This window comes from Tachyglossus aculeatus, chromosome 6 (genome assembly GCF_015852505.1).
Source record: "Tachyglossus aculeatus isolate mTacAcu1 chromosome 6, mTacAcu1.pri, whole genome shotgun sequence".
NCBI classification, from domain to species: domain Eukaryota; kingdom Metazoa; phylum Chordata; class Mammalia; order Monotremata; family Tachyglossidae; genus Tachyglossus; species Tachyglossus aculeatus.
The window spans coordinates 54,282,178-54,305,710 of NC_052071.1; the positions used below are offsets into that span (position 1 = coordinate 54,282,178).

The 23,533-nt window shown below is 41.3% G+C and overlaps 1 protein-coding gene across 2 annotated transcripts in view; it reads right to left on the reverse strand.

Moving 5' to 3' along the window:
* PCDH11X (protocadherin 11 X-linked) overlaps nucleotides 1–23,533 on the reverse strand; it is a 1,230,124-nt gene that overhangs the window by 329,743 nt on the left and 876,848 nt on the right. For both annotated transcript variants that reach the window (XM_038748015.1, XM_038748013.1), the window contains exon 6: nucleotides 4,579–4,777. In XM_038748015.1, coding sequence (XP_038603943.1) covers nucleotides 4,579–4,777 — 199 coding nt within the window. The remainder of the gene's footprint in view (nucleotides 1–4,578; nucleotides 4,778–23,533) is intronic.

Sequence of the window (23,533 nt, forward strand, 5' to 3'; positions counted from 1 at the left end):
ACGGAAGACAATACACTACAAAGGGTTCACTGGCCAGAAAGCTGCCATTTTGTCTTCTCCCAAGGGCAATAAACTCCCAGGTCTTGTCAGGGAATTGTTGAGCAAGGTTAGGGAATCAACTTAAATATCTTCAGGGGGCATTACCCTTATGGCCTTGAAAATAATAATAATAATAATAATAATAATAATAATAATAATAATAATAATAATAATAATAATAATAATAGTATCTGTTAAACCCTTACTATATGCCAGGCACTGTTCTAAGCACTGAAGTAGAAACAAGATAATCATATTGGACACCGTCCCTGTCACACAAAGGGCTCAGTCTTCATTCCCATTTTCCAGATGAGGGAACTGAGGCACAGAGAAGTCAAGTGACAGCCAAGGTCACACAGCAGGCAAGTAGCGGAGCTGGGATTAAAACCCATGACCTTCTAACTCCCAGCCCATGCTCTATCCACTAGGCCACGCTGATTCTCTTGCACCTATTGGCAGCCTCTGAATCATTTTTCTAAAAAGGCTCCACCTCCAAAAGTGTACCTTGATCAAAGCTATGTGTCCATTAGAGTGCAAGCTATTTTACGACTTGGAGCAAAGATGTGAGGTTACGATGCTCAGTAAACCTTTTACTGCCTTACAATCCTGCTGATTACATTCATAAATATGGACAGAATTCTACATCTCTGAATTAGTATTCAGTATCAGCTCTTGAAATTTAATGTAGAACGATGGGTAATGTGACCATTACCTAGATGGGCAAAGTGTTCAAGAGAATTGATCATGCTACTTACAAAGTTTCTCTGTCCTTTAAAAAAACGATCTGTTCTACTAGTGGAAACCTTTTGTTCTTCAACTCAACAAACATAAATTGTGTTTGTTTTCTGGTACTTATTGAGCCCTTACTATGTGTCAAACAGTGCTCTAAGCACTGGGGTAAGTACAAGTAAACTAGGCTGGATGCATTCCCTGTCCCACATTGGGTTCACAGTCTTAAGTCGGAGGGAGAACAGGAATTGAATTCCCATTTCACAGTTAAATAAACTGTGGCACAGAGAAGTTGAGTGACTTGCCCAAGGTCACACAGTTGGCAGGGCAATTGGCAGAGAAGGGATTAGAACTCAGGTCCTCTGACTCTCAAGCCCATGCTCTTTCCACGAGGCCATGCTGTTTCCCCATAAATGTAGGAAAATGTTTATACCGCAGGAAGAAACTATCCATTAGTAATAATAATAATAATAATGATGATGGCATTTGTTAAGTGCTTTCTATGTGCAAAGCACTGTTCTAAGCACTGAGGAAGTTACAAGGTGATCAGGTTGTCCCATGGGGGGCTCACAGTCTTCATCCCCATTTTACAGATGAGGTAACTGAGGCACAGAGAAGTGAAGTGACTTGCCCAAAGTCACAAAGCTGACACTTGGTGGAGCCGGGATTTGAACCCATGACTTCTGACTCCAAAGCTCATTCTCTTTCCACTAAGCCATGCTAGTAGTAGATGACTGAATGGGGAAAACTTGACAACCCCAGTAAAAGAACTTCAGATCATGGATTGCCAGATTTTAATTTTAACTCTGTATCCCAATTAACAAAATAACTAGCCGAGCTTGCCAGACTCCTCCGATAACCCCTAAATCAATTTAAAGAGAAGGCAGATTGTCACCTAAATTTGGGCGCTCATGCGCTCATGAGAGAGACTCTTCCTGCCCCATAAACTATTTCAAGCCATTCATTAGCAAGAAAGGAAACAGATTGAAAATGTAATACGTTTCAAAATATGAAAAAAAGAAGCAGCATAAATTAGTTCTATTTCTTAAGCACCGCATTAACTTCCACTAACAGTTTACATGTCTATTTGCGGTGGTATTGACTAACACTGCAAAGTTTACTGGCACCTGCTCCATATCACAAAGCATTTCTTGAATGCTATTTTAGAGTCTTAGACCTCCTTATACATCGGTTTTGGCACGAGAGATAATTTGTTACAGCGGTTTCTGAGGCAAGTTCTCTTCACTGATGTTTTCTCTCATTTTAAGATATCTAGATTGCTGAGACAATTAAAGGGAGACTGGAAGACGGAGAGGGAGGATTTTTGTTTGTTTTTAAATTCCATATTGTCAATCAATCACATTTATGGAGCACTTACTGTGCGAAGAGCACTGTACTAAGTGCTTGGGAGAATACAGTATAACAGACACATTCCCTGCTCTGAAATCAAGCCAACGAAGATTCAGGTAACTTCTAAAATCTGATTCATGCATTCATTCAATCATGTTTATTAAGCACTTACTGTGTGCAAAACACTGTAATAAGTGCTTGGGAAGTACAAATCGGCAACATGAAATCTGATGTTTCAGAATGAAAAAGAAACTAAATATTCCATTCACTATTCTTCAGACCTCTATGTGTGTTGGCTACTTAGTTTCTTCCTGAAGTTAGCCTTCTAGACGTGAGCCCGTTGTTGTGTAGGGATTGTCTCTATTTGTCACTGACTTGTACTTTCCAAGTGTTTAGTACAGTGCTCTGCAGACAGTAAGCACTCAATAAATACGATTGAATGGATGAATACAGGTAACCCCTCTCCTTATCTTTCTCCCTTTGTTAATTAGTTCACATCCTAATTATTTCCATCATCAATAAACACCCAGGGGTTTATAAGTAATCCAGACAGCAGGGCAGAGGCAGAGAGGGAGGGCATATATAGAGGTGTGGGGGAAGCAAGGGAATGTGAAGAGGGGCCAGGGAAAGGGAGGTAAGGAAAGGAGGGAAAGAGGAAAAAGAGCTGGGATGGGGGGTCGGGGGAGAGAGGAGAAAGACAGAAGGAAGAAGAGTCAGCAGAGACTTATTTATGACTGGAATCAGTCAGATCTGACATACATCAGTTAAGACAGTTTGCACCGATTCCTTTCAGGTGAATTAATCCTACACTGGCTCTCTGTATTCCTAGTTTTATACCCTTTGTTTCTAGAAGTTGCTTGGATACTATCCCCAGAGGAGGCAATTACCCGTAACTCTCATATATATTGTATAAACTTTTCCGATGTTTAAAAAAAAAATCAGTGGCATTTTGATTTCTGCATTATATATTTAATATAAGCTTCACAGGAAGGAATGTTATTATTAATAACTAATGACAACAATAACAAAATTATTCTGAGTGCCCCCTACTATATATCTGCATGAAGCTTGTGACAAAAATCTGGCACGGTTATGTCACTCTAAACATCACACCTCACTCCATCTCTTATTTAACATAGAGCACAGTTAGAATGAATTGATCCATAGTACTTCCTAAAGAAGTAAAAAAATTCCACACACTCCTGAGCTTAGCTCATATACATATGTTGTGAAGAGATGGTTGAGAGTTCACCATGGCCCAGTGGCTGCATTTACCCTGACGGATGTCAGTTTTTAAATTGTGATTTTTTCTGTTGTGCTTTTTCTTTTATGTGTGAAAGTTTCAGAAATACGGTAGAGCAAGGAATTGTACGGGAAAGAAATCCAGGGGTTTGGGTTCACTGCCGGGGCAGGTTAATTCCCCGTTGCCTTTCAAATGTTTCAGAAATCTCATTGTGTTGGTCTTTGTCCATTTATCTCCTTACCACTTTGGTCTCCACACTAAAATGTCCTATTACATATTGAATTTACTGATTCATCTATTGCTTCTGTCTATTTTACACTGTTTGAGCTTTGGGGCAGCACTGTGTCTCTTCCGTGGTTTGAACAATAGTAATGCTATGTTTGGTGCTTTATAAATAATACACAATAATAACCAGAATAATAGGCAGAGGGAGAGTGTGGTCCTATTTTACCATAAACACAAGCGGCTTATAAGTGCAAAAATTTGAGTAGGAAAAAAAATGAAGCTTCCAAATAGTCTGAGCTCTGTGGATCATATCAGCCAGTGAAACTCTCAACACATTACCAAGTGTGAGTCTGTAGTCATTGTAGTCTGAACTATCGACATTCACTTCCTCTCTTGAAGAATCAATGCCTGTGTGTGTTCTTGCAAGTGCCAGCAGGTATCTTTCATGTGAGTCATAATTTGAGCTTTGTTTTTCTTAACAGTAGACAGTCCAGAAAGCGTATTTAGAGGGAATGACTCAAAACGCCAGGAAACTTCCCGAGCTCTAGGGCGAGGAACTTTAATCTCCAGAAATGGCAGCAATGCTCTGAGATTGTTTGCCCCTGAATGTCCCACTGTGATTCCATACTGAAAACAAAAGATAAAAAGAAACAGCCTCTGTCTGAACACCGAGAGAGTCTGCGATATCAGTGGCGATCAATGAGAAACCTTACTTGACTTCAGAGCAGAGTCCCAAAGTCATTCTATAAATCAGCTTCATCCCATAACGCTGTGACCAAATCCACATACATTTCTCACACGCTATCTGTGGCTGTGATACTGCATTGCTTTTTAACAGAGAGGTTATTCACCTAAACCCTGGGTGGCCATGGAGTAAAAGGCACCAGGAGATGCATTAGCCCTGGCCATTAACTCTGAGAAGGAGAGACGGTTTTGACGTGTTCCGGTGTGAAAAACGGCGGATCTTTAGAGCGGAGGAAATGGTCACTTACTAGACTCTGGATCGGAGTTGCCGTCTCCCTCGGTCCGGCTATTGGGTGATGTCTGCTCGTAGTATTCCTCTTGGGGAAAGCCCAGGGGCAGAGGGTGAGCTGTGTTGGTACCGCTGGTAGGTTCACGATCTCCCAGCCCACTATCACTACAGCTTTCCTGGGAGCTGTCCGGTAGGTGAAATGTGACCCGGCGCTGGGACTGCAAAAAAGAAGGAAAATTATAGGGTTTCAACTACCATCTGAGTAATTGCTTAATGCATCTAATTTGGGAAATGTAATATTTCAGCTATCTGCTGAGGGCACATTAACATTACACGATTTCAAATGCACAATTTCAGGCTTTCACGAACAGGCAGTTTGGCGTTCAAACCTGCTTTAATCATAATGATGGTATTTGTTAAGCGCTTGCTATCCGCCAAGCACTGTTCTAAGCACTGGGGTAGATACAGAGTAATCAGGTGAGTCCCACGTGGGGCTCACGTTTAAATCCCCATTTTACAGTTGAGGTAACTGAGGCACAGAGAAATGAATTGGCTTGCCCAAGGCCTCACAGCAGACTATTGACGAAGTTGGATTAGAACCCAAGTCCTCTGACTCCCAAGGCTGTGCTATTGCCACTAAGCCACGACTGTGCTTTACCTGATGGCTTGTCTTCTTTCTCAAAAGAACAAATCCTAATGCAAAATGAAAGGCATCTTCAGGAAAGGGAAACTGTTGCTCCTCATGTCCCTGGGATGGCTCCTAGAAATCAGCTTGGAGATTCCAATCATCATTTGAAAGGGAATTGATTTTACTACCTCCAAAAATAGGTAGCTATTCAATATAAGGTCCTCTGGCCTCTGAAGGCCAATATAAGAGTACTGTGTTTTAACACATATGACTGAATCTTTGATACTGGAGGACTAGGACAGGAAAATCAATAACAAAAAATGTTTCCTGTTATCCTATGGAAAGGATTTATAATTTCTTGACATCTAAGCAATTTGAGGGAAAAATATTCACTTGAAAAGCATCTTGAAAAAAAAACAATAAAGAGGGCCCACTAGAATGAATAAAAGTTGTTGGTATATATCAAAACCAGTCCACTGTAAAAGAAACCACCCCAGTGTTGTAGGAAAGATGGGTCATGATTTTCAGATAAATTACATCATCATCATCATCATCAATCATATTTATTGAGTGCTTACTGTGTGCAGAGCACTGTACTAAGCACTTGGGAAGTACAAGTTGGTAACATATAGAGACAGTCCCTACCCAGCTGTGGGCTCACAGTCTAAAAGAAATCTATGTAATAATTACATAGATGAAGCCTTTTGAATTGCAACAGTTGGCTCCTGACTCAACAAATGGGAGATCTCCAACAAGTAGCAGCAGCATGGCTCAGTGGAAAGAGCCCGGGCTTGAGAGTCAGAGGTTCTGGGTTCTAATCCTGGCTCTGCCACATGTCTGCTGTGTGACCTTGGGCAAGTCACTTAACTTCTCTGAGCTTCAGTTACCTCATTTGTAAAATAGGGATTAAGACTGTGAGCCCCACGTGGGACAACCTGATGACCTTATATCCCCCCCAGCACTTAGAACAGTGTTTTGCATGTAGTAAGTGCTTAACAAATGCCGTCATTATTATTAAGTAGCACTCTTTTAAGGTTTCAATAATAATAATAATAATAATGGCATTTATTAAGTGCTTACTATGCCATCCATCTCCAGCATCCATTACTACAACATAACTGAGCATGGAGACATGAATTTAATTGATTGAAAAGATTTAATGAGCTGCAAACATGGTCATCCCAATCCATACCCTAAAGTGACTATTTATGAAAGCAGATACAATGTTGTTGTGATTTTGTGAGAGGGGAGTGGAGGTGAAGGAAAGGAGAATGGGGAGACAAAAAATGGCTAGCATTACAACCCACTTGCCATAAAACCAAATCATAATGGATAAGACTGCTCTATGGGTTTTGTTTTGACATTTTTTTGCAAATGTTCAATTGAGAAGGGCTTCTTTTTGTTCACCCAAACTCAGGCATAGAGAGTCTTTCATTTAATTCATCATTCAGGAATACTTAGCTTTATTTATATAACTCTTCAATTCTTCCTCCTTCTTGCTCTTAAGAATTTGCGTGCATTTGTATTCATTATCTCAAAATATTCTGAACATTGCAGTCATTTAATCAGATTATTTCTGTAACAACTCAAATGCATGTTCCTGTTTTGCTATTCCAACCAAGTGAATTCTCAAAAGAGCCAAAACAAAGAAGGTTGAATCTATTGTTCACCCATATTCTGTTCTTCACACAAAATGCCTAAGGTTTTTCAACAATGTCCAAACCCACCTGGCTGCTAAGTCATCAAGAATAACCGTTTCTTGAACTCTACAGTCTATTTTCCTGGCCAACGATAAAGCTTTTTTATTGAATTCAAATCTCTTTTTCCCATTTATCTTAACTACAAGATTCACCTCATTACTGAAATATTTTCCTTCAGTGTCTGTGACCTTTTTCCCTATTTATGACTGTCATTCTTCCAAATAGAGAAAAATAAATTTTCCATATGCAAGAGATGAGCAGTCCTGTAATGCACCAGAAAAGAAATCTCAGCTTCGTGTCATTTCCTGGTACCGAGATTGGACTCCTGTGAATACATCACCTATCTGAGGATTTCGGGTTGAAGTGATAAATGGCTAACTTGAGGCAATGCGGACTCAAAAATCCGTAGGCACTTACAGGATTGACTCCTTCGGTTATTAGGCTGCCTTTATAGATTATGAAAAGTGATAATGCGCTTTGCAAATTAAGCTTCCCACAAGGTCTTAGAAGAACTAGTTAGAAAAAGCCTACGTGAAGGAAACTGAAGCTTGAAAATATAAATCATAATTATGTGCTAGATCTGTGCAGACATCCTAGAATTTGATTGGGCTTTGAATTAGAATAAAAATCAGTCAAAAACATATTTAAGCCTGTGCACCTGTTCTCACTGGTACCCCTTCTGTCTCTCATGGATAGTAAATTTCTCTTCCTCCCTCTGGCTTTCTCTCACTATAAATGATAATGACAGTGGTGTGGCCTAGTGAAAGAACATGGCCCTGTTAGTCTGGAGATCTGGCTTTGAATCCTGGGCAAATCACTTAACACTTATCTACACCTAAATTCCCTCAACTGTATTAAACAACTGTTCATCCTCCTATTAAGATTATAAGCCCCATGTAGGACAGGGACTGCATCTGACCTGATTATCTTGTGTCTACCCCAGTGCTTAATACAGAACTGGACGCAGAGTAAGTGCTTAACAAATACCACTATTATTGTTTTATCACCGCCTCCTTAATCTTTCTCCTTGGACGGTGAGGCCAATGTTAGTGATTGGACAGAGGTCCCTTGGTAATGGAAGCAGAGATTTCAAAGCTGGGAAGTTACAACCCATGAGACTGCAAACATCTTGAGATTAGGGAACATTTCTTATGTGTTCAGTATATTGTTCTGCACTCAGTAGGTGTTGCACAGATATCAACTGATTTTAAGATGAAAGAGCCTTGAAAATAGCCCCCCCCCCCCCCCGACTCATAACTAAAGGTATCCATTTTGACCTAATAATAAAAAAGTGAGGGATTTAATCACAGACCTTAAGTTACGAGACAGTCCCAGTTCAAGGTTCTCTAAGACAACTTGAAACTGTTGATTCAGACCACCAACCTTTTAAATCTTGTTTGGGTGATCCACACACCTCATACCTTCCAGTGTACACTTGGAAAAGGCAATCAAATTTGGGTTTTGGTGTCCCTTGAGTGCTTATGTGTCATCTTGAAAGAAAATGCAAATGCTGCTCTCATACCAGATGGAGAATTTCTGGATGCAGTCAGGGCCACCCCAATTAAAACAGGTTGAAGAGAACAAAGAGAAGGGCAGTTTGAGAGTGGTGGAAGTACTCTTGTACTCTCCCAAGCACTTAGTGCAGTACTTTGCACCCAGTAAGTGCTCCATAAACACGACTGAATGAAAGAATTCATGAATGGAGTGATTAAAGGGTGGAATAGAGAACCAGTCTGGAAAATGAGGAAGAGATGATCTGGAATGCCCTTCCCATACAGCTTGAGCAAGCCACACTCCTTTGGTACGTCCGGCCACGTCCTCGCCGTTGATATCAGACAGACCACAGATCTCCACACTTCCAAGCTCTTCTAAAATCACATCTACTCCATGAGACCTTCCCTGATTAATTACCAATCTCCCCAACTCTGTCATCGACACTTCCCTTCCACCTAAGCACTTAGGGCCCATATGGGCCTCCGTGTCCTCTATTCACTCTGCCTTCTGTGTCACCCATGCACTTAGATATGGATCCTTTAAGCATCTGATAGTCACCCTATCCTCAGCCCCACAGCACCTATGTACACATTTACAATTGATTTTAATGTCTGTTTCCCACTCTGGACTGTAGGCTCCTGGTTGGCAGGAAAACTGTCTACCAGCTTGGTTATGTTGTACTCTCCCAAGACCTTAGTACAATTCTGTACATTGTAAATGCTCAATAAATACCACTGATGGACTGATTTAATAATTGTAATAATTGTAGCATTCGCTAAGTCTTTACTATGTGTCGAGCACTGGGATAAGTAGAAGCCAGGATTCAGTCCCTGTCCCACACTGGGACTCTTAATCGAAGTAGGAAGGAGAATAAGCACTGAATTCCCATTTTACCCATGAGGAAACTGAGGCCCAGAGAAGGTAAGTGACTTGCTCAAAGTTCACACAGCAGTATCAGAATCCAGGTCCTTTGGCCCCCAGTCATCTACTCTTTCCACTAGGCCACCTTACATTTTTGTATATCGTAGGTGCTCAGTAAATACTACTGAGTGATCTTCAACTATTGTTCCATATGAAGTCTACTTAATTTCACTGCACCCAAATGATATGGCACCCAATTCCGTTATGTGAATGATACGCTTTTAAACCTCACTGATTAAAAACTCTGATAATAATAATAATTATGGTATTTGTTAAGCACTTACTATGTGCAAAGCACTGTTCCAAGCACTGGGGAGGTTATAAGGGGATCGGGTTGTCCCGGGGGGCTCACAGTTTTAATCCCCATTTTACAGATGAGGTAACTGAGGCTCAGAGAAGTTAAGTGACTTGCCCAAAGTCACACAGCTGACAGTTGGCAGACCAGGATTTGAACCCATCGTCTCTGACTCCAAAGCCCGGGCTCTTTCCACTGGGCCACGCTGATGCCACAAGTTATTTTATTACAGTGCATTGGCATGTCATAGCCAAATGGAGGCTATGATATTGCTGAATACATGTTGACCCTTTTAAATACATGCAGGCATCACAACAAAGATCTGGAACGTGTCACAGTAATATAATTTTGCCAAAAGCAAGACCTTATCTTCTTTCACATTTACTTTAGAAATTTCCTCCTTGAGGCTTTTCAATTTCAGTTTATAAGATTACAAAATATCCTCCATCTCCAGCTGTTTTCCTGTTTATTTTCAAAGAAGTGAATGTAGATAGTAACAAGACTAACAAGGATTAGCACTTTATTTATTTATTTGATTTGACTCACCCTGCTTAAAAAAGCCCTGATTTTGCTGTGAATGGGAGAAAGAATCAGCAGAGCCTGGGTTTTGGATGATCAGTAGCACAGGACTCAAAAGGAGGCCAGACCAAAGTTAAAAGAAAAGTCATGGGGCATTTTTAGCTTGAACTAATTTTGGGGAAGGCGGTGTGAAAAGAAAATGAATTTTGCTCCTGGGATTGCCATAAGCACAATAACAAGTTGACAGAAGTATGACATACCAGGCAGGAAAGCTCTGTAGAACAGCTTGCCTTCTGAGGGATCAGTCTGAATTAACTTTTAAAGCTACAACTCGCCCCCCTGCCAAAAAAAAAGGAAAAAAAAACCCTCCCTTCTCCCTCTATTCCACCATTGTCATGACCTTCAAACTCATATGAAGATGTAATAAAGCTTCAAACTACAATGCAACCAGGTTTAAAACTACCACCTGTCATTCCATATAAAGGGGTCCTTGCAGGTGGCCTTTGAAAACAGTTTTTCGATAATTAATCCCAATCCAGTTAAGAAAACCTGGTGTTTCAGGTAGGTGCCCTTATGATAGAGGTTGTCCTCATCTAAGAAGGCTTCGCTATATTTAAAACCCAACCTTCGCATCAATCATGATTAGATCAGGTGCCGGCAACTTAGCTTTGGAGAGTGTTCAAAAAATCTCAGTGTCAATTTAATAAATGTTGGAGGGCTAATGTCAGAGGGCAACCACCGGGGAAATGCCAGCTTGGACTACGAGTGATCAATCAATCCATCCAGGGTATATATTAAGCACCTGAGAGATTGACAGTGTACTAAATCCTTGGTATATTACATCAGTATCAAGGCATCTGTTCCCTGCCTACCTCAAAGAAAATATAATTTACAGGGTAAAACTATGGTTGCCTTGCTACATAATATAGAAATTGATCAGTTTTATTACCCAGTAAATGGTGCAATAACAATAATAATAAGACTGGTATTACCTAAATACTATGGGCCAAGCCCTTTATTAACCACTGGGCTTGATATAAGAGAAGCAGGTCAGACACGGTCCCTGTCCCACATGACGTTCACTGGACAATGAGAAGTGGCATTGAATCCCTATTCTACAGATGAAGAAAGTGAAGCACAGACTATTAAGTGACTGCCCAAGGTCAAACAGCAGACAAGGTGGCAGAGCCCGGATTAGAAGGCAGGAACTCTCCTGGGCCTGTGCTCTTTCCTCTAAGCGATGGAGAAGAGTCTCCATGGAAGTAAGTTCATTTGAAGGTATTCCAGGGGCTCTTCCCTTCCTTCCTCAGGTCACTTTCTGATCTCTCCCTCTTTCTTTCCCTCTTTTCATCCCATAGCATATATTCTGATCTATCATTTTTCAACCTATTCTAAGAATAATGATGATGGCATTTGTTGAGCACTTTCTATGTGCCAGATACTGTACAAAGCATTGGGGTGGATACATGCAAATCAAGTTGGTCACGGTCTCTGTCCCACGTGGGGCTTACAGTCTCAATCCCCATTTTACAGGCGAGGTAACTGAGGCACAGAGAAGTGAAGTAACTTGGCCAAAGTCAACACAGCAGACAGGTGGCGGGCCCGGGATTCTGGCGCTGTGGCTCCGCTTGGGTTAGGGCCCTTATTATGTTCCCTTTCTCCTTCCTGTAAGCAGAAGCAGCGTGGCTCAATGGAAAGAGCGCGGGCTTTGGAGTCAGAGGTATGGGTTCAAATCCCCGCTCTGCCAATTGTCAGCTGTGTGATTTTGGGCCTAACCTCCCCAGCGCTTAGAACAGTGCTTTGAACACAGTAAGTGCTTAATAGATGTCATTATTATTATTATTATTATTATTATTATCTGTGAGAGAATCTCGATTACTGATGTGTCTTACTCCCATTACCTTCTCAGAGCTGCTCCCAAGAAGACCTAGGTAGCAGGTATATACATCATGAAAACATATCTAAAGTCTATGCCAACCAATCAGCCAATCTCCCAATTTCAATTTTAACTAATAAGTTCATCATTTATTAAGCATGTACTGTAGATATCAGGTTGTGAGATCGGACAAAGTCCCTGCATCCCTTGTGGCTCAAATTTCATATATCCCCATTTTACAGTGTGGAAACTAGGGCTCAGTGAGGTGAAGGGCCATGTCCACTGTAGGCCAGTGGCAGAACTGAGAATCAGTGCTATGCATCCTGACTCTCAATACTCTATCCCATATGAACTGAATGAAGACAGAACCCTCATTTTGCTTTGAAATGTTAAGCAACATGATAAACTGATAAACTGCACAGACCAAGCAGAATACTTACAGGACAGAGCCATTAAGGAAGTACTGTGGTCAGGCAAAAAAGGCATTGTAACGGAATCTCACAAGAAAAATCACTTTCATTTGTTGTTGGCTCATAAATTGCTATTTTGGACCTTCGCTCCATTTCAATGTGACATTATTAATCCCTAGATTTGCTTTCACGCAGGGACCGAAAACGTTAATGCCAGAACACTTTGGTTTACCAACTCATTTCACCCAGGCTGCGTTCAGCTTCCATAATGTAGCATTCACTATTAGCTGGGGCTGCTCAGGAAACATCGGGTCGCACGTACCTCGGTCCAGAGGAACGATGAATCAGGGTAACAGGTGGAACGAGAGCTGCATTTGGCTGGCAATTTCAGCACTGCCAGGAATGAGCTGAAGATTTCCTTTCAGATCAGAAAATGGTACTTGAGGTCACGGAAACCAATACAGCTCACTTGAGGTGCTTCTATAAATGTGTTGTGCAAACTTTACAGGACGGGAGAGACCACATTTTTCTGTGAGTGAGGAGGATCGCAGCGGGTGGATGAAGAAAGAAGCAACATCTTTAAGGATCTGCCTCTTTCCATTCATTTCTGCCTGCTCACTGTACTTTTCCTCTTTCCTTTCCCCGAGCCATAACCTCGCATAGGGTGCCCACTTCAGAGCCGTGCCAGGACTCGGCTACCTCAGGGGTGGGCATTGGAAGGATGGCCTGGGGCCTGTTAGGAATTCTGGATTCGGACATGAGGGCTGCATGGGGCCTTGGGAGCAAGGAGCGCTGCACATCGGCAAGCCGAACCCGGATTCCTCAGGAGCCAGGCCAGGCCCAAGTGGGACCAGTCCAAAAAACAACGGGTCCGCCACACTTTGCCGGACCCATGCTGGTTGGATTTTGGCTTCAGTATGGGTTCTAGTACACTGCCCTGCTCAACCTGCAGCTAGAGAAGCAGCGTGGCTCAGTGGAAAGAGCACGGCCTTTGGAGTCAGAGGTCAAGCGTTCGAATCCCGGCTCCACCACATGTCTGCTGTGTGACCTTGGGCAAGTCACTTAACTTCTCAGAGCCTCAGTTACCTCATCTGCAAAATGGGGATGATGACTGTGAGCCCCATGTGGGACAACCTGATCACCTTGTATCCCCCCCAGCACTTAGAACAGTGCTTTGCACATAGTAAGCGCTTAACAAATGCCATCATCATCAGCAGCAGCAGCAGCAGCATCTCATACTGTTGGCCATACTACAAAATGCCTTTCTGGGTGAGACCATATGGAGCCAGTAGCTCTACAGCAGAGCACTCCAGGGTGTAGTTTGGAGGTGTGAAACCCTCCAAAATTATTTAGGTTCTGGATTCTGTTCTTCAGTAATATTCAGTGTAACCCTTGAAAGCATTAGGTAAGCAGCATGGCTCAGTGGAAAGAGCACAGGCTTTGGAGTCAGAGGTCAGGGGTTCAAATCCCTGCTCCGCCAACTGTCAGCTGTGTGACTTTGGGCAAGTCTTCTAGACTGTGAGCCCACTGTTGGGTAGGGACCATCTCTATATGTTGCCAACTTGTACTTCCCAAGCGCTTAATACAGTGCTCTGCACACAGTAAGCGCTCAATACGACTGAATGAATGAAGTCACTTAAATTCTCTGTGTCTCAGTTACCTCATCTGTAAAATGGGGATTAAAACTGTGATCCCCCTGTGGGACAACCTGATCATCTTGTAACCTCCCCAGCGCTTAGAACAGTGCTTTGCACATAGTAAGCACTTAACAAATATTATTATTATTATTATTATTATTATTATTATTCTCTTCAGCCACCTCGCTCCTGCTAAACCTGTTGCCTTTGTGATACTATGAGCTCCTTGTGGGCAAGGAATGTGTCTTCTGTAGCTCTTGCACTTTCCCAAGTCCTAGTATAGTACATCACACTCTCTGAGAAGCAGCATGATGTAATAATAATAATAATAATAATGTTGGTATTTGTTAAGCACTTACTATGTGCCAAGCACTGTTCTAAGCGCTGAGGGGGATACAAGGTAGTCAGGGTTGTCCCACGGGGGGCTCACAGTCTTAATCCCCATTTCACAGATGAGGAAACTGAGGCCCAGAGAAGTGAAGTGACTTACCCAAAGTCACACAGCTGACAAGTGGCGGAGCCTGGATTCGAACCCATGACCTCTGATTCCCAAGCCCGGGCTATTTCCACTGAGCCACGCTGCTTCTTGCTGCTATATGCACATCATTAACAAAATAAATAGAATAGTAAATATGCACAAATAAAATAAATAGTGGATAGAGCACAGGCCTGGGAGTCAGAAGGTCATAGGTTCGAATCCCGGCTCCTCTAAGTGTCTGCACTGTGACCTTGGGCAAGTCACTTCACTGCTCTGTGCCTCGGTTCCCTCATCTGTAAAATGAGGGTTGAGATGGTGAACCCCCATGTGGGACAGGTTTTGTGTCCAACCCAATTTGCTTGTATCTTCCCCAGCACTTAATACAGTGCTTGGCCCAGAATAAGTGCTTAACAAATACCATTATTATCATGATCATTATTACTCAACAAATACCACTATTCATTCATTCATTCATTCAATTGTATTTATTGAGCACTTACGGTGTGCAGAGCACTGTACAGCTTGGAAAGTACAATTTGGCGACAGATGGAGGCAATCCCTACCCAACAACGGGCTCACAGTCTAGAAGGGGGAGACAGACAACAAAACAGAACATGTGGACAGGCGTCAACACCATCAAAATAAATAGAAGTGACTCTCCCGAGGCCACACAGCAGACAAGTGGCAGATTTGGGATTAGAGCCCACGACCTTCTGACTCCTTATGCCACTTCCTCATCCAAGCGTGTGGCTTGTGGTCAGAAATGCAACGTGCCCCAGGGGTCGGGAGGCGGGGAGGGTTGCCCAAAGTCTCATCGGGGATGGAGACCGTGAGCCCCTCCGGGGACAACCTGATGGCCTTGTATCTCACCCGGTGCTTAGAACAGTGCTCGGCACATAGGAAGCACTTATCAAATACCATTATTATCATTATTATTATTATTATTATTATTATTATTATTATTATTATTATTATCAAACTTCCAATCAGCAGGCAGTATCAAATACCATTATTATTATTATTATTATTATTATAATTATTATTATTATTATTATCACTATTATTATCAAACTTCCAATCAGCAGGCAGGGTTACAATCGGCACAAAACCCACCCTGTATTTATAGAGCTCTCCTTTCCTTCTTTCATTCATTCATTCATTCAATCATCATCATCATCATCATCAATCATATTTATTGAGCACTTACTGTGTGCAGAGCACTCTACTAAGTGCTTGGGAAGTACAAGTTGGCAACATACAGAGACGACCCCTACCCCACAACGGGCTCACAGTCTAGAATGGGGAGACAGACAGCAAAACAAAACATGCGGACAGTGTCAAGTCATCAGAACAAATGGAATTAAAGCTAGGTGCACATCATTAACAAAATAAATAGAATAGTAAATATGTACAAGTAAAAAAAAATAAATACTATTATTAATACTACTCCATATTGGGAACACCCTGTGGACAATTCTGGTCCTTTCCAAAATGTTATCAGCCTGAATTGGCTGGGAAATGTAAATTGATAAAATCCATCCCTTTAGGATCATTAGGGGCAAGACATTGGCTGATAAAAGTAAAGAGAAGACCTCAAATACAGCCCAATCCATATGTGACTGTACTGTCCCTCAGATCAGTAGCAAAGTTTGAGCTATTTCAGCCAATTCTTTGGAGAGCATTGATAGCATCATCTAAAGACTTTTGGTTTGTTTGTTTTTCATGCAACATTAGATGGGCTGATGGGTTAGAGTAAATGGGGTGGTGGGTGAATATGGTTGTATTGTATTCTGATATATTTTACTTTTAGAGTTTCCGGGTCTTGGGGTTCACTGACACACACTTACTGGAATCGTCATCATCAGCATTTTCTTCAGTCCACACCCAAAGCGCAAAATGATTCCCTTAGTATTCACATACTATCAGTACTGGAAACTATGGGGCAGTGATCCAGAGGTGGTTTCACAGAGTTGAGTCTCTCTCTCTTTTTTTTTTTTTTTTTTGTGTGTGTGTACCCATCCCAGAGCGAACAGGAAAGAAAGGCATACTCTCAGCTCGTTCTTTCTTACTGGAAACAGAAGTGATTGGGAGGAGAGACCAAGGAACAAAGAATGACCAAGATGTTTTAAAACCTCCACGCCCCATGTGGTGTAAATCCTAGTGATTGTCCCTAGATCATTGCTCCTCGCAGATCCCTCATCTTCCTATTTGCTCAGACTTTGGGGTTCCTCACCCTGGACTGTCTGAAATGGGAAATTTGAAACTTGAAATGTGGTGCTTGGAGCCAAGGTGGAAGGCAGCTGATTGCTTATTTATTATTATTAGTAGTAGTATTGCTGTTATTACTATTGTTTATTATTATTATTATTATATTTAAGCATTTACTCTGTGCCAAGCACTGTTCTAAGAACTGGGGACAAAAACGAGATAATCAGATTGGGCGTAATCTCTGTCTCACATGGGACTCGTAGTTTCAGTGGGAGGGAGAGCTGGTATTTAACCGCTATTTTACAGATGAGGGGACTGAGACACAGAGAAGTTAAGTGATCAACACAAGGTAGGCAAATGGCAGGATCGGGATTAGAATCCAGGTCGTCTGTCTCTCAGACTCCTGTTTCTTTCACTAGGCCAAGCCGTTTCTTGGTTTAGATTAAAAATACCAAACAAAAAGGTACCTAGTATCTTTTATTAACAGGGGACAGCAAGCAGTACAACAAACAAATGATCACTCAATCGATCAAAAGTATTTACTGGGTGGCTAGGGTATTCAGAGCACTATATTAACTGTTTGGGAGAATAAATTAGAGATTAGCAAATTTGATCTCTAGCCTCAGGGATTTTGCAACCTAGAGGAGGAGACAGATAATGAAATAAATTATGCAGTGATTCAATCACTGGAGTCAAATTTTGACTCCAGGCTACATAGATATTCCCCAGGCCCTCTTGATTCTCGCTGTTTATTATTATAGGTCTTCGGCCCAGGTTCCAATATCGTCTACAAGATTTTCTTTTACTGCAGGTTATTCACTGTATGCTTTGTTACACTTGTAATCATCAAGATCAGCTGCTGCCTTATAATTGACATGTTGAAGTTTAAGCTTCCATTGCTAAACACTGTCAGTCAAGAAATCAAACCTAGATGCTTTGTTGGTCCTGAAGACAATCACCAAGTTGTTGTAGTATATTCATCAGTTTGGTTGCAAAATTAATTTCAAATCATTTCAACTGAGCTATTTTTTCAAGAAATGCATTCTGTAAAGGAACTAGGCAGAAGAAATGGCCAACAATTTGACGGGTTCACGAGTATCTCAAAATTGGCAGATAATTAATTGGAACGTTTTAGATTAATCAACTAAGTCTCCTCTGGAAACTCCTAAAATAATAATTACGGTAATTTGTTCAGCACTTACTATGTGCCAACCACTGTACTAAGTACTGGGGTAGATGCAAGATAATCCGGTCTCACATAGGGCTCACAGTCTAAGTGGAAGGGAGAACAGGTATTGCATCTCCATTTTTCAGGTGAGGGAACAGAGAAGGTAAGTAATTTGCCCAAGGTCACACAGCAGGCAAGCGGTGGAGCTGGGTTAGAATACAGGTCCTTTTGATTCCCAGGCTTCTGTTCTTGCCACTAGGCAACACTGCTTCCTACCTAGGAAACCTAATGAACCTTCCTAACTAGTTCACTTACACAGTCATTTTGAGGCTGCATTTGCTCAGAATCGGAAGCTACTGACTAATTTAGAAGAGTCTAATCCTTTAGATGCTCAAAAAAATCAAATGTGTGCCCATACTTGACCGGCAACTTTAATTAAATCATCACCTTTATACTCACAAACCTTTTTAAAAACTCAATCTTCTGAGAGAAAATGCCCTCAACATTACCATTTTGCTGGATAAAGCATTTCATTGAATGCAAAGTAAGTCAAACTAATAGTTAATACATAGATTTAAAAGTTTAATGTATGCAAAATAGTCCAGTTTGATAACAGATTGATTTGCATTTCCTTCTGACAAAATGCATAACTATATGTAAAGAATATCTTAATTGACGCAAACGCATCTACAAAAAGTGTTGACATTCATGGAGATAATTTTTCTTTTTTTTTCTTAACATGCCTATAATACTGACACACATCTGTCCTTTGTGTTTGAAGCTGAAATTACCGACAGCAAGATTCTATCAGTGCCTGTGGGTAAGGATGAAAAGGTTCATCCCCAAAGTGTCCACCTAATATTTCACACTTTATTCTTTCTTACATCTTATAAAATGGATCTAGGGAGGAAAACTGAAAAAAAAGTCCTTCAAGGAAAACGAAAATACTCTCAGAGCATAATAAAAGGTTAAGCTTGAAAACACTGCTGTCTTAATAGAGTCTATATGTTCTTCTATGATTCTAGGGAATATCTGCATTAAAAATTTCAGTGAAATGGAGAAGTTCACAAGGACAATAATAATTGCGGTATTTGTTAAGCACTTGCTAGGTACCAAGCACTGTGCCCAACAATGGGTAAATAATAATAATAGCAATAATAATAATAATAGTATTTGTTAAGCATTGTGTACAGAGAACTGTAAGCACTGAGAAAGAACATACAGCTGGAAATTAGACATGATTCCTGTCCCACAGAGGAGCCTCACAATAATAAGTCATTATCATAACTATGATGATGATGATTATTATTATGTTTGTTAATAATAAATGATAATTTTGGTATTTATTAAGCACTTACTATGTGCAAGGCACTGTTCTAAGCACTGGGGAGGATACAAGGTGATCAGATTGTCCCATGTAGGGCTCACAATCTTAATCCCCATTTTACAGATGAGGTCACTGAGGCACAGAGAAGTTAAGTGACCTGCCCAAAGTCACACAGCTGACAAGCGGCGGAGCCGGGATTTGAACCCATGACCTCTGACTCCCGAGCCCATGCTCTTTCCATTGAGCCACACTGCTTCTCTAATCGCTTAATCGCTTACTCTGTGCCAAGCACTGTCATAGGACTAGGGTATGTAACGTACATTCATAAAAAAACCCTCTTATTAGATGCAGCCTCTGGCCCAGATGGACCTCAGTGTCTATGGGAGAGAGAGAATCAATCATATTTACTGAGCACTCACTATGTGCACTATACTAAGTGCTTGGGAGAGCACAATATAATTATATAACAGACACATTCATCTGCCCAAAACAAGTTTACAGTCTAGACAGAACAGACATTAATATAATTATGGATATGTGTGCTGGGATGAGATGGGGGGATGAATAAAGGGAGCAAGTCAGGGTGAAACAGAAGGGAGTGGAAGAAAAAGGAAAAGAGGGCATAGTCAGGGAAGGCCTTTTGGAGGAGATGTCCCATCAATAGGTCTTTAAATGGGGAGAGAATAATTGTTTGTTGGATATGGAGAGGAAGGGCATTCTAGGTCAGGGCAAGACATGGGTGAGTTTTTGGTAGTGACATAGATGAGATCAAGGTATAGTGAGTGGGTTGGCACTAGAAGAGTGAAGTGGGTGGGCTGGTTTGTAATAGGAGAGAAGTGAGGTGAGATATGAGGGGGCAAGATGATTGAGGGCTATAAAGCCAATGGTGAGGAATTTCTGTTTGATGCAGAGGAGAATGGGCAACCATTGGAGATTCTTGAGAAGTGCAGAAACATGGACTGAACATTTTTGCAAAAAACATGATCCGGTCAGTAGAGTGAAGTGTGGACTGGATTGGGGAAAGACAGGAGGCTGGAAATGCAGCAAGGAGGCTGATATAGTAGTCCAGGAGAAATAGGATCAAAGCTTGGATTAAAATGGTGGCAGTTTGAATGGAGAGAAAAGGGAGGATATTAGTGATGTTGTGAAGGTTGAACCAACAGGATTTAGTGATACATTGACTATGTAAGTTGAATGAGAGAATGGGCTGTGAGACAGGAAGGGGAGGTGGGGAAGCAGGAGAAGACAGAGTCGGTGAAACTAAGGTAGGATAATATTTCCAGGAGAAGGAGGTGGTCAACGGTGTCGAAGGCAGCTGAGAGGTCAAGACAGATTAGGATGGAGTAGAGGCCGTTGGATTTGGCAAGATGGAGATCATTTGTGACCTTGGAGGGGGTGTTTTTGTGTGGAGTGGTGGGGACAGGAGCCAGATTTGAGGGGATCAAGGAGAGAAATGGAGGAGAGGAACTTGAGACAGTGAGTGTAGATAACTCACTCAAGGAGTTTGGAAGGAAATGGTAGAAGGGAGATGGGGTGATAACTGGAGGGGGCTGTGGAGTTACGTGACCCCCCGAGCCGCTAATCTCCTCACCGTGCCTTGTTCTCGCCTGTCCCGCCGTCGACCCCGACCCACATCTTCCCCCTTGCCTGGAGTGCCCTCCCTCCCCACGTCCACCAGGCTGGCTCTCTTCCTCCCTTAAAGGCCTTACTGAGAGCTCACCTCCTCCAGGAGGCCTTCCCAGAGTGAGCCCCCTCCTTCCTCTCCCCCTCCTCCCCCTCCATCCCCCCGCCTTACCTCCTTCCCTTCCCCACAGCACCTGTATGTATGTATATATGTTTGTACATATTTACTACTCTATTTATTTATTTTAGTTGTACATATCTATTCTATTTATTTTATTTTGTTAATATGTTTGGTTTTGTTCTCTGTCTCCCCCTTCTAGACTGTGAGCCCACTGTTGGGTAGGGACTGTCTCTATATGTTGCCAACTTGTACTTCCCAAGCGCTTAGTACAGTGCTCTGCACATAGTAAGCGCTCAATAAATACGATTGATGATGATGATGATATGAGGAAACAGGCACAAAAAAAGTAAGTGATTTGCCCAAGGTCACACAACAAGAAAATGGCAGAGCTAGTATTAGAATCCAACTTTTCTGACTCTCAGTCCTTTGGTCTTTAACATTTTGAAAGCCCTGGATATCTAATAACCATCTCTATATTCTTTCTCAGAGCTTAATACAGTACGATTGAACAAATGAATGAATGAATACTCTGAACACAATAAGCACTTAATCAGTACTAATACAAATAACTTCCCAGCTGGCCACACTTTTCCACCTCTTTCTTTCCCCTTCTTGTTATCAAGGAAATTCCCTCAAGCATCATAAACAGAGTAAAAGTCTTGACTCTCTACGCAGCCAGAAATGATAAGAGGCAGGGTTACAATCAGCACAAAACCCACCCTATGTTTACAGAGATCTCCTTTCTTTCCTTCATGAAAGAGAGGACAGCTCTTGAATTTCCCCTCACGAAAGTCATCATTTTAGAGAAACTGACAATAAAAATGCTTTGGTTAATGTGATTAGCTATAACTGGCTTCATCTTTAGATTAGCTTTGTAACTGGGGGCAAAGGTTATGTGTATCTAGCGTCTACAACTGCTACCTGTCAAAACTGCCAGTAATTTTTCAAGAAGCTAATGAAGTACTAAGGGGGCATTAATGCAAAATTATCTTGGTTACGAGATTTTGAATCTGAAAATTGTTTTGTTTTGGAAAAAACTGCAAGTGTAGATTTAGCATTAAATATATTCTAAATATTAATGATCCCTATGAGAAACACCATTCCAGCCCACTCTGAAAAATTATCTCTGGGACTAGTCACTTCAAAATTCCACATTTTCAACTCACCTTTTGTATATTGACAAAAACTGACAAAAAATAACAAAGATGAGTCTGTTCTTCCATCACTTTAGATCTCCTCTCTGTTTGGGTTTTCTTGAAATTATTCTTACTTGAAAATTCTTTGTAACTGCACAATTTATCTTCATTTAATGCAAAGTAAGGATACAAATGTATAATAATGTAAGCTCCTTGTGGGCAGAAAACGTGTCTACCAGTGTTTGTACTTTACTCTCCCAAATGCTTAGTACAGTGCTCTGCACACAGTAAGCGCTCAAGAAATAGTATTGATATAATACTGATTGACAGATTAGTATTTACTGAGTGCCTCCTCATAGCTAGAACACAGGTCCAGGAGTCAGAAGGACCTGGGTTCGAAACCCAGCCCCACTGTATGTATTCTGTGTGACTTTGGGCAAGCCATTTAACTTCTCTGTGCCTCAGTGACCTCATTTGTAAAATGGGGAATAAAGACTGTGAGCCACATGGGAACAGGGACTGTGTTCAAACTAATATACTTTCATTTACCCCAGCACTTAAGTGCAGTGCCTGGTACATAGTAAGTGCTTAAACACCATTAAAAAAAAAAGTTTATAAAAAAAGCAATAGAATTAGTAGGTATGGCCTTGTCCCTCAAGGAATTTATGATATAGTTCTTCATTTACTGTTTGCATGTAGCCTATTTTCCAGTTTGAAAACATATAGTACTAAATCATTTAAAAACAAAGCATCATCATAATAATGACAATAATATTTGTTAAGTACTTATTACTTGTCAAACACTATTCTAGGCACTCGAGTAGATACAAGTTAAATGAAAATGATCTTCAGGTTCTTTGGGAATGTAATAATAATAATAATAATAATAATGGCATTTATTAAGCGCTTACTATGTGCAAGCACTGTTCTAAGTGCTGGGGAGGCTACAAGGTGGTCAGGTTGTCCCATGGGGGGCTCACAGTCTTAATCCCCATTTTACAGATGAGGGAACTGAGGCCCAGAGAAGCTAAGTTGCTTGCCCAAAGTCACACAGCTGAAAATTGGTGGAGTCCGGATTTGAACCCGTGACCTCTGACTCCAAAGCCCGTGCTCTTTCCACTATTGGTATGCATTTCTATCTCCCGTATCACATCCTTACGATGGATTCCTAAACCTTGCTCTGTTGAAATATATAATTGAGTCATAGGCAAAACATGTTTATCTAAATTTACTTGGGATATGTGTCAACTGTGTCATGGAATCTTTATCCACCTATCTCACAGAGATAAGTCAGTGTCTCCTCAGAGGTAAATGGTGACTGTTGTAAAACACTGAAGAGCCCGTAATGTTCATGGCTACCCAATCTTGTTTGCCTGTAGTAAGCCCAGGGCGACAACTGTCGTTTCCAAATTAAAACAAATCAATTAATTGTT